This window comes from Triturus cristatus, chromosome 8 (genome assembly GCF_964204655.1).
Source record: "Triturus cristatus chromosome 8, aTriCri1.1, whole genome shotgun sequence".
NCBI lineage: Eukaryota > Metazoa > Chordata > Amphibia > Caudata > Salamandridae > Triturus > Triturus cristatus.
In genome coordinates, this window is record NC_140591.1 from 934611864 (window position 1) to 934624582 (window position 12719).

The following is a 12719-nucleotide window of genomic DNA, read 5'->3' on the forward strand; positions in this document are numbered from 1 at the left end:
ATCGGCCCATCTCGCTCCTCCCCTTCGCAGCCAAAGTTGAAGAGAAAACAGTCAACAGGAAACTGACACGATTCATTGAAGAGAACGCTGTCCTCGACCCGTCCCAATCCGGATTCCGAAGCAACCACAGCACAGAGACCACCCTACTCGCCGCCACAGACGACATCCGCACCCTCCTGGACCAAGGTCACTCCGCAGCCCTCATTCTACTCGACCTATCAGCGGCCTTCGACACCGTCTCCCACCGCACACGAGTCGCCAGACTACACAACGCAGGCATACACGGAACAGCCCTGGACTGGATCCGATCATTCCTCACCGGAAGAAGCCAAAAAAGAAGACTCCCACGCTTCCTCTCCGGCCCCACGAAATTCACCTGCGAAGTCTCAGTGTTCATCCCTGAGCCCCACCTTCAACATCTACATGGCACCCCTCGCAGCCTTCGTCCGACAACATGGCCTCAACATCGTATCCTACGCCGACGACACCCAGCTCATCCGCTCCCTCACCAAAGACCCCACCACTGCCAAACTCAACTTCTAGAAAGGAATGCAAGATGTCGCAGTCTGGATGACCAACAGCTGCCTGAAGCTCAACGCTGAGAAGACAAAAGTCCTCGTCCTTGGTACCAACCCTTCTGCATGGGACAGCACCTGGTGGCCGACCGCCCTCGGAAGCCCACCTACCCCTTCAGACCACGCCAAGAACCTCGGCATCGTATTCAACTCATCACTCACCATGAACCGACAGGTCAACACCGTCACCTCCAACTGCTTCAACACCCTCTGCATCCTTCGCAAGACCTTCAAGTGGATCCCCCCTGAGTCGAGGAAGACCGCCACCCACGCACTCCTCACCAGCAGACTGGACTATGGAAACGCACTCTACGCCGGCATCAAGTCCCTACTCCGCAAAATCCAGACCATACAGAACACTGCTGCCAGACTCGTCCTCGGCATCCCAGACACAAACACATCAGTCAACAACTATGAAGTCTCTACTGGCTCCCTGTGGAGAAAAGAGTCACTTTCCAAATCCTCACTCACGCCTACAAATGCCTACACAGCAACGAACCCAAATACCTCAACGACAGAATCAACTTCTACGTACCCAAAAGAAACCTCTGATCTTCTAGTCTCGCACTGGCCGAAACCCCGCACATCCACAGAGCCAGAGCAGGCGGAAGATCCTTCTCTCACATTGCAGTCAAGACCTGGAGCGAGCTACTGGCAGACATCAGACGCGCCCCCTCCCTGAACACCTTCAGGAAGACCCTCAAGACCTGGCTCTTCAGCTAAACAGATCTGCGGACCCCCCTCAGCGCCTTGAGACCCTCACGGGTGAGTAGCGCGCTTACAATTCCCTGATTGATTGATTGACATGGTCCCTGGTTTGATTTATTCCTATTGCATGTGCTAGTACCGGCCACACTAGGGGGGTTGTGTTTTATCAGGACAAGTGTGGGAATGCTGGTTGTTGGACTTTTGTGAATCCCCACAGATTCCACAAGTTTCTGTCACAGAAATGTGAGGAAATCGTGAGACATACCACCCGTCTGGGTATAATCACTTTTCAGGGTTGTGCTAAATTTGCATAATTTGCTTTTGTGCAATTATTTGAAATTTTTCAAAATTACGAGTAATTCCACAAAATACAGATTTGTCATTTCACGTTATATTTGCGCGCAAAATGCATTTTTGTGCCAATTTTTAACATGAGGATGAGTTTTGCGCTAAATAAAAGTGTGCAAAAAAACATAAGCATCGCGAAAAACAGCCAACCATGTTCTGTTGTTCCTGTGTATTTGTTATAAATTTGTATTAGGTATGGCGCACATTATGAAAAGTTGATGGAATTTCGCATGGCGACTGAAACACGAAATGCCCAAAATCATGTGAATCACATTTTGCCCAGGCCTAGTGTCTAGTTTTCCAAAATGTCTGAATTTGGAAGGAATCCATGGATTCCTTCCAAATTCAGGGCCATAATACCATCTAAATTCCAATACCAGCTAAATTCCAAGCCAGGGCCAAAATACCAGATCTTCCCTAGACACAAACACAAAATGTTGATGGATCCCTGTTGCATTTTGGGGCCTTTTGTGTTAAAGATGCTAGGCCTAGCCACACAAGTTGGGTTTCATATTTATCAGGGGAAGTGTGAAAACAGTGGGTGGTAGGAATTTAGTGGATGCCAAAGATCCAGGAAGTTTATGTCACAGAAATGTGAGGTAAGTGCATTATTTTAGGCAAAGTTTGCGGTTTGCCTGCCATTATGCATAAGAAAATATTGGGTGATCCAAGCAAGGCACACAACCCTGGACTACCCTAATGGTCCACTTTTAAAAAAAAATGTGTGGATTTGGTAGGTTTACCTGAGTGGAGGCCGAGCTAAGGTGGAAATACCAGAACTGCTCCCATCGCCAAAACAGGTCATTTTTTTGTTACTGGTTTGGTTTTTTTTGTGTCACGGGTGCTGGACCCAACCACAAAAGTGAAGTAACATTTTTATCTGGAGAAGTGTTGGAACACAAAATAGTATAACATTTGAAAGCATCTTCTGGAATTTTCTCAATATTTTGCTTCCAAATGTAAGCCAATGTGAAAGGATGATAACATTTTGAAAATTGCCTCTGAATCATAAATGCAGAGGTGTGCAAATATCCATTATTCCTAAATTCAGTATCTTCTGCATATTTAAAAAATACATAGATTTCCTTTAAATCCATTTTTAATTCATTAGATTTTACCATATGACAAATTCTTACAAGCTGTAGCTCAGTTGTTCACTCTGTGTATCATGTGTTTGTGGGCAACCAACAAAACCTATATAACCGTTTAATAGAAGCATCTAACCGATGTAATGGTATGTTACTTTTGTAAATTGACCATCACCAATTGCAATTTTTCCCCACTTATTTATTCTATTTTTTATTTCAAGGATTAGTTTCTTTTGGAAACCATGAGCAATCTAGACAAATAAGCATCTTTCTGAATTTTCAATACGGTATAGGTTTCAGAAATGTATAGCTTTCCATGGCGCAAGTATCGAGCTATGAGGGGTGGGGGGGAAAGGGTGGACAGTTGTAGCTGGCCCATTTTGCTGCCCAGTTGGTCCTCAAATGTGCAAAGTCATGCTATTTGTTTGCAAGGCATTTGAACACTGCTGTGTAATGTATGAGACCTTGAGCAAAGTTAATAAAAAGATTTAAAAAAAAAAAAAAAAGAAATGTATAGCTTTCACCTGTGGTTTTCACACCTAGTTTTCACCACAAACTGCAAGTAAATTTGAAACCACTAAAATGGGGAAACATGGACTACTAGTTAGAAACATGTCAAACCTGTGGTAAAAAAATGGTTTTGTTTTACAACTCTGAATATTTCTGAAAGCTGATAACATTGTGATCTCAGCACAGCAAACCTTTTCTTGATGTCACTTTTAGGGAAAAGAGATGGGGTGGGCAAAGTTCCGCGAAACAGTAAAAAATCTCCGAGCTGTGCAGAATTCCGCGAGCATGCGGAATTGTTTTTTCTGCCCGTTTGCGATTTTCCTGTTCGGGGACGCTGTTTGCGTGCTCGGGGGGGAAATATCTTGCGAACTTGCCCATGCGGTCACCAGTTGGCGCAGCCATCTTGTTTCACTTGTCCCGCCCGCTCGTGATGTGTGTTTCCTGTTCGCGACCGCGCATGTCCGATGGCGCATCCGAATGATGGCGAGGCTGGTTACCAAAATCTCATGGCACACGCGCACGGATAGGAAAACTCATCGGCGAACGCAGGGAACCCAGTTAGTCGCTACCGCGAGTGTGCGAACACGCATTTTGAAAGCGCGAACAAGGAAAAAATTCCGCTACGCCACGCATTGCGGAATTTTCGGAATAGCCAAAATTCCGCGAGCGGAATTTACCGCCCATGCCTAGAAAAGAGCATATGCTTGCTTGCACAGCACTTTGTTCCCAATTTTCTAACAAAAGTAAACTTTTGCTTTAGTGTAAGTGTTTCCTTGGTTCCCTCTTGTGGACTTAGAATCCCTAAGATGTGAAAAAAATGCATGGTCATTTTGCCGTGGTACATTTTATGGAAAAAAAAGTTATGAAGGCCTAAGCGCGAAATGTCTCAAATATCAAAAAAGGGCTTAGCACTGGGGCTGGAAAAGCCTAAGAAGCTAAGATGGTAACACTACCCTTCCATAAATCCTAAAGACTGCTTACAAGTCAACTATCCCTTTCCACACCTCACTGTAAACGTTCTTCTCTACTTAGCAAATGGATGCCCATGCTCCGAATAAACATGCCTTTGCAGTACAAGGCATGATGGTTTTTTTTCATCTATATTTTCAGTAGACACCATTTTTGAGACATCTTTTTTCAATCTACTCTCCCATCACAATATTTTTACTGCAAACCAAATTCCTTATGCAGACGCTTGTTCGCAAGCAGAAATTCTTATGAAATGTACCCTTTCTATTGCTTATAGAAAGAGGATTAAAGTAGCGAAGTATCTCTTGGAGAGAGTAAACATAATGTCGTCTTGTCAGGTTCCATTCTCACCTACGCCTTTCTCTAATTGTGAACACAATTAAAGTCGCTATTTCTTAGCTAAAACGTCAGAAAAAAATCCTCCTGTCTGTGTGGTGCTCGAACGGGAAACTTACTTTTGGACGCATTGACCATAGCTGGGGTAGGAGATTCTGCACTATTCTATAAGCTAATATTTGGCTGTTATTTGCTTTTTACAAATACGCAAAATGCAAATGTTCTGTCTTGATAAATGAAACTCTGAACCTAAAAATTGTATTGCCTCCATACAATGAAGTTATGCCATGGTTCCAAAGAGAAGGTGGGATGCAATAAAGTTGCCTTCTGTAAGTCCCAAATATGGTTTAGCTATACAACTGCCTTTGAATAAGATCTTTTGTTTTCCAAAATAATTCTCAAAAATACTTGCATACAAACTTGCAGAGTTGTTTCAGTGACATTTACATGTTGTCTCTGCCTACCAGAACATGGGGCAATTGATCAACCGCCCTAAGCCACTGGCTCACTTCTGTGTGAGTGTGATGTCATTGTGACCAGCACAATGTTGTCACACAAACAGAAAATAGTCTCCCTCAGTGACAGGCACATATGAGCAAACGTGTCATTTATTTCATTCAGACAAAAACGTTCTCATTAAAACCATTCAAAGGTGGCTGCATGTGCTCATATGGGTGGCCATCTTTGAATTGTTTTTGTTAAACCATTCAAAGTTGGCCACCAATACATGCATAAGCGTGTGAATGAACAGCCAGCCGTCTTTAAATATTTTTTGCAAAGCTTTCTTACAAAACTGTTCCATTATAGTTGCCCAGGTGTACACGTGCGTAGGCACACAATAGAAATTAATTTGGAATGTTTTTTCAAAAGTAACACTGCTGACTGCCAATTCTTGCGTTTTTATGAAGCTGACTTTAATTTTTATCTCTTCCATTTTTGCCATAGATACAGAAGTTTAAAGCACTTTAACTACGACATCTGCCAAAGCTGCTTTTTCTCTGGACGAGTGGCGAAGGGTCACAAAATGCACTATCCAATGGTGGAGTACTGCACACCGGTAAGTGAAGACTTTGCTGGACCTAAAACAAATGCCATCGTTAAATGCCACCCCCATGTAAGAAAACGTATGTATAGCTTGCAAAGATTTCATAACTGAACCCCGCACTTGAAAATGACCAGTGAAGCGGACCCTTTCCTGCTACACAGTCCATTGCACAGTAGTTGTTGGATAATTGTCAATCAGGGTTTTCTTGCTTGTATTTGTTTTCGCCGCATATAAAAAAAAAAGTTAATTACATTCTTCTGGATTTTTTTTATTCTTTGTAAAGTAATTTAATTTTAAGGGTTCAACTAAGAGAATGGTATGTGTGGCATGGATCTGTGAAGAAAATCAAGACCTTTCATCAGTAATTGTTTTTTCCAGTGGAGGCAATGAAAAGAATCGTTCGGCTAGAAAGGAAGAATGTTTTGATTGGCCCGTAATGTCTTATAAACCTTGTGACCTCTATCACAAGAGAGGAGAATCGTGGCAATTGTTTTTGTGACTATTAGATTGTTTATGCTTTCAGGGTCTCTTTAGGTCGAGCCCAGTAAACAGCGCATGCGCTGTCCGTTGTTATCATATTGTGGCTTATCAAGAAAATAGATGTCTCTTGGAGATCCGCTCCCCCTCTACCCCATGCTTAGCATAGATTACCTTACCTTGTCACTCTCATTTGCCTGATGCTAAATTCATGTCCCAGCTTGTCAATCTTGTGTTTGTTACCCCCATGGAGCATGCCTCTTTACAATCTTTGATTGGCTGGCATTACTGTTTCTACTAGTTACTTTTCAAGCACTACTTTTTCCTTTTGTGTGAAGCACTCCATTAGAGTGAATGTGGTTTCAAGCCATCTCCCTTGTGTACGTCTCTCTCTCCCCACACTCCCTGTTGATCCCTGTTGTCGGACTGCTTCTTTCCATGCCCCTCCTCTTGCGGTGACCCGTATGCTTCTCCCCTCTGCTTCCCCAACCGTGCGGTCTGTGTTGCTTTCCCTCTGCCCCAGTATTGCTTTTTCTCCTGTCCTCACTCACATTGCTTTTGCATCCCTCCAACCTTTCCCGTGGTGCTTTTGTTCCCCACCTGTCTTAAGCGTTCCTCTCAATATTCCCTGTGTTGCGTCCATTCTACTGGCCCGCTCAGTTAAAAAGAAAATCTTTTGCACATTTCATTTTCTTTTTAGTTGCAGATCCAACTCTGATGGGTAACTAGAAAGGAAGAACAAAACACTTGCACCATTTTGAAGGTGTGTACATGCGTGGAGGACACACCTACAAAATGGCACAGGCAGCTGCATGTACTTTTTTTTTTTTTTTTTTTGCTTTAACCTTTTCTTCCATACTGCACAGCATCGTAGATGCCGAGCAGCGTGGTTAACAACCATTGGTAAAGCCAGTAGGTCACAAAGGTGAGACGTAGTGTTTTTGTAACATTTTGAGTTCTAAGTTCCTTTTTACTATTTATAGATTTAGTCTTCAAGGTGCCACTTTCTCTGTAATGGAGTAGGGCAATGAAATGGTTTCCAGTAGTTGATCCTTGGCTTAGAGTAAGAAGTCACCTTGAGTTAATTCCCTGCATAGTTATTTGACACATAGTATCATACTAGGCCTCTGATTTGTATTTAGTTGTATTTATCTATACAGAAAGTTACAAAGATAACAAGTCAACTGTAGTTACTATTGCTATTGCGGTCCTTTTGTAATGAAACCAATATATTGAGTGGGAAGGTGAAAACAACAGTACGAGACAACATAGCCATTACACAGTGGTTCTTGAAAGGCTATTTGATGGGTTTTGTTACAAACTGTATTGGCTGTAGAGCACAAGTGTGAGGGACTAATCCACAAATTAAGCGTCTGATTTGTGAGGGCCAATTTAAAGCCGATTGCGGTGGTGTTGGGATGAAGAAGGGTAGAGACGTGTACCCGTGCCTTGAGTACCCTACTGTACTGTTGTCTGGGTCCCTAATGCTTACCTTTTTGTCATAGGCGAACATGAATCATGCATGTGCGCCATGACATAGGAGTGTCTCATGGATTGTGTTCTTGTTGGACTGGCAGGTGGGTCCCCAAAGCTCTATCCTTATAGTGGTGACAGCATACCACCTTCATCAGAGGTCAAGCAGCACACAAGCACGTTGGTGGCAGCATACCATGTAGGAATCAGTAGTACTGAACATGACCTTTTTACCCTGTATCACTGGAGTGAAGCCTACAGGCTCACTCACCTTGAAGTTCAGCTGCTGTGTGCCTAACTCACCTTTGGTCTACATTAGGTAAGATGTGGAGTGCTGCGCAGCGCCGGAGTGCCTGGGAAGAGTACGGTACAAGGATAGAGCAGTACTATGCAGTGCATGTGTGGTTAGTGCATGTACTGGGTGCAGTGTATGCACAGGGGTAGCATGTGCTGAGTGTGTGTGCTTGTGTGGAGTACAATATATGAAGGGTGAAGTGTTGTGCACCACACTCATTATGTGGGTGTTTGCAGGCAGTGTGTGCGTTTGTAAATAACACTCCCTGGTTAAAGATAGAAATACTTCAGTGTTGTGTACTGAATGCATTTATACTTGTAAGGATACAATGCATAGAGGTAACAGCGTTGGATTCAAAGTGTGCTGTGAATGTACACTGAGTGAGTGTGCCTGTAATGGTACATTGTGTGGAGGGCCCTGGGTTCCATTTTGCGAAGCCCAGGCCTACTTGGTGTAGGTAGAATCCCTCCCAGACAGATTTCTGTATTTCTGCATTCCTGTGAGCTGGGTGGGGACAAACTGGAGAACAAAGGAAGAGACTGTCTTTACACTTCAAAAGACTGCTCTTTGATTTAATGATAGATAACAAGGAAGGGCCCTGGACACACAGGATTGGGGCCTGGGATTACATTTTTGATACACTAGTGCTTAATTTGTAAAATAATAAGTGCCAGGGCCCTTACCAGGAGGCCACTGCAGCTTGCACCACCCATTACCCTGTCATCACTGCCAAAGACGGTACCAAAACAACTACTAGCCATCTCTCTCACCTGCAAGTGCAAGAGTTCAGATTATTCCAGGTCCCTAAAGCTAAACGAATGGCTGGGGATGCAGGTATTAGTATTTCTTAATGTATACGGTATTCATAAATAACCTTTCTGCTCATCTCTACATTAGATGAGCAGCCCCACCATGTGGCAGAGTGTCATAAGTGTGGTGAAGACAATTAAGTTCCGGTGCCAGCACCAGAAACCACCGGCTCAATTTAAGCACTGTGATAAATATATTACTGTCTGACATCCAGGTATGATCCCTGGTCACTCCCATGAATTGTGTTGTGGACAGTCAGCTTCTGAGTCGTTCCTGCTGTGACAGACCTCTTTCATGAATAAAGGAGAGGGAGAAGTGCCCACTTCAAAAGAAGCAGAACCTCAACATAAAACTTCAAAGACCCAGACTCTAAATCGCATTCGATATCTGGAAAAAGACCATAAGAAGGGGAGGTAGAGTCCCCAAAGATTTTTCATCTGCCAAGCAGCCAGACGGGCTGTGTGCAAAGGGGAAACCTTGTAAGACTTCTGCCTGCGATCAGGACTGGCGTCCAAGGCCTGCTAATGTCCCGCTGGGTGAGGGGACATCACCCAAAGAAACCAAAACCATCTGCCCTGTGAGGAGGAGGAGGAGGAGGAGGAGGAGGAGGAGGAGGAGAGCTTTGGCAGTAGCAAGGTCCAGTGGGGAGCCCTAACGTGAGAACTCCCTGGGCGAAGTTTGAGGATACAACTGTGCACCGATTGGGCCATCACCGTTGTGCAAAATTGTTATCGGAGACCCCCAGAAGCCTGGCGAGGGCTTCTGTAGACTGAGCTGTGTGTTGAGCACCATGCAAGCCTGGCTATTCACATACTGCCATGCTGCGGTGACCCCGAATGCCAGCAGTTAACACTTCAAGGAGTGCCAACACTTGTGACCGTCTGGGCTAGGGAGCTTGTGGTGAAAGAGCCTGCACCCATATAACCACATGCCATGGCAACCCTGGTTGCCAGAAGGGGCTGCCCATACCAACATTGCCAAAATATTTGGGCCATCAACCCAAGGAGAGACTGCGGCTACGATGCACAGGTTGGACCCGCACTGTGAGTTACCTGCCCACTACAGCATAGAACTTTCAGATATACCATGGGCGACGTCGCATGCTCGCTGCCTCTAGTCAGGAGCTGAAGAAAGGATTCCCCATTGTGCGAAATCAACTTACTGCATCTTCACGAGCAGGGAGCTGCACCAACATCTGAGGGACCTCAGGTAGCACTTCCCATGAGAGAGAGCTTGCGCTGCCAGGTGCTGCTCATTAATCCAAACTGAGCAGGACTTGTTGAAGGTGCCCGCTGCATGGCTGAGCACCTACAGGCTGTGAGAGTGGGTAAGACGTAAACTGGGCCAGTTGGTCCCTGGGGGACTCACTGCTAACGGTGCTGCGGCTCCTTAGACACTTAAGACTAAATCCCTAAAAAGTCAAAAGGAGAACCCTAGATTATGGCCTGATCGTTTGCATTCCCTGATGCAGTCACTAGTGAATTGGGAATAACCCTGAACATGTTAGACGAAGGAGAATGAGACAGGGTTTCACCTGACCACTACTAGAGCCCCGACAGTAATGGAACTGTGTTGTTACTTCTGAATGCTGTAATTCCTTGCATGTGTAGGGTTAGAAATAAAATACAACTTTTCTTACAAAAGCAAGTATTGGGCTGGAGATTGATTTATTATTTGTGCTGTTTTCACTTTGACTATTCAGTCGTGTTCACCTGAACTCTATTTAACCCCCCCCCCCCTCCACACCCCCGTCCCCGAGGGAGCCTTGCCTACTTGACCACAGCTACCACTGAGAGACAAGTGCAGAAGACGTACTTGGACTATTTGAGCTGGATCCATAGTAGGTCACGCCCCAGGTCAGCAGGAATAAAAGGTCTCAATGGCACAGTTGGGCCCAGTAACCCCTGCATGCCCCGTAGTCCTCTGAAAGGCGTTCTGACAGGTGACAAATAATCTTAGGCAAAGAGTCGAGGGGAATTTAGTGAAACGATGGCAACAGTAAAATTATTTCAATCAGGAAAAAGTGCTCGAAGATGAGGCATTGGAGCCTGCATTGGATTTTCAGGTGTTAAGAGGTGCTCTTAGCAGGTCACATTTTTTGCAGGATCGGGGAAGAGAGCTATGGTGTAATTTGAATGCTTACACAAGGAACACATATAGAGATTTGCAGTGCACCAGTAAGGTAGGGCTGAATTTCAAGCATTTTAACGAGGTAGCATTGCTTACAGGTCACGGTTGAGGTGATGAAAGTAAATATTTATATTTTGGTGCCGAACTGGAACCCAGGAAAGATTTTGGAAGTGACCGTAAAGTTGGAAGTCTATGCAAAACCTGTTTCAGTACAGTACCTCAAGTAGAAGCCTATCCTTACAGTTCCAGTGGATATTTGTGGGGCGGTACTGCGTAAGTCAGCTGAAGACTAGTAATTCTATTGTTTATAAAAGAAGCAGGCAGATGTTTGAAAGCTTTAGGGGGTAGGGAGATGGTTTTGTGAAAGTGAGGAACATTTTTACCCTTCTGAAGTAGGGATGGTAGATCTCTGTGAGTATGGCCCAGGGGACTAGGCGCTATATCACTGAGAAATCTAAGAGAGCGAGAACGTCGTTTTCAGTTATGTTTCCGGAGGCAAGAGAGCGAATGGTTGGACAAGTGCAGCATAGGGGAAAGTTCAGTTAAAGAAATAAGATGATTGAGAGCAGGGGTGTGGAATTTATTAAAATATCTACTTGTCCATGGGGCAGGTTGCTTCATAAATCTACTTGTCCTGTAACAAAATCCACTTGTCCCATTGGTGCCATGTTGTCCGGCGACAAATTATGGCAGCAATCTCATTATATAAGAGCTCTTATATAGCCTCTCTGTTTATGCCAGGGCTCAAACCATAGTAGTGTTTTAATACTAGCAATCCCTTTATGTTGCTACGTTTCCGCAGATCTACATACTGGGACTGAAGGTAGTGGTAAACAATAGTTCAAGGGTTGGAATGTCCTTTTGAGTCTGTGCGAACCTACTAACTTGCATGTTTTAAGGGTTTTCAACAACTCTTCTCTAATCTTTTCCAATACTGAGAAATGTTGGAAATTTACTCCTGACAATGGCAGAAGTAAACCTTCTTCCAGAAATGGGAAAAAAGTGGTTGGAGGGAAAATAAACTTGCAAACACTCAGGTGTTCGCATGAGCAAATCTACACATGCATATTTTCTCATGCTAAGATGCAGTTCACAAATATTTTCTAGGAGTACTATCTCTTGCCCTACTGCTGTAAATTCTTGTGAATTCACAAAAGCCATATTGCTGCCCTTAATGCAAGGACATATACCAATGGTGCACTTTTGAGACTTTCTTTAATAATTGGGCCCCTAATTTGGTCTGGCGTTAACCATGACCTTTTGTGTTTATTAAAATTCTCTTTCTCTCTCTCTCTGTATCGGCTGGCTTCACAGTGAGTGACAGCATTCTGCTCTTTCACAAGGAGCATATCAGCACACCAATTAGTTTTGTTCAGTGCCAGTAACTAATGTGGCAGTGTGTGCTTTTTTGAGACCAGAAACAATTTTTGCTTTTGCCAATGTTTGTTATAATGGTGAGGGTCCGGCAGCTCTCACATCAATAAGGTTTTACAAAAACCATGCCAACACAAGTCACACATTGCCAAAACTAAAAAGCTGACCACCATTTCAGACCTATTGGCTTTGCCAATGCTTGTTTATTTTTATCTTTCCCAAAACCTTATTGAAACTGGTTACACTGATTTTCTAATATGAATATTTTGGGGAAATACTAGCATGCATCAACACATTTTACTAAATGATGCTGCAAAGAAATGGTACCTGAAATTTTACAGTAGTTCAGCAAAAAAACATGTTTCCTACTTTCATTTTTTAGTAACATTTTATATTGAAAGCAAAGAATCATTAATCTTGCTTTCAAGCTTCTGCAAATATTTGCATCTAATCAGAGAGCATTTGGGGAGCATTATGCATAGCCTCATATTGCTAAACTTTAAAACCGTTTGTACACATTTTTATACTGGAACCACTGTCAGTAGTGCAGTCAGAACTTGCATTTACTGAGAGCGCTCATT

At 43.8% G+C, this 12719-nt stretch overlaps 1 protein-coding gene across 17 annotated transcripts in view; it reads left to right on the plus strand.

Moving 5' to 3' along the window:
* The window catches only part of DMD (dystrophin), a 7596173-nt gene that overhangs the window by 7351925 nt on the left and 231529 nt on the right, over positions 1 to 12719 (plus strand). For all 17 annotated transcript variants that reach the window (XM_085622447.1, XM_085622454.1, XM_085622449.1 and 14 more), the window contains one exon: positions 5480 to 5591. In XM_085622447.1, coding sequence (XP_085478573.1) covers positions 5480 to 5591 — 112 coding nt within the window. The remainder of the gene's footprint in view (positions 1 to 5479; positions 5592 to 12719) is intronic.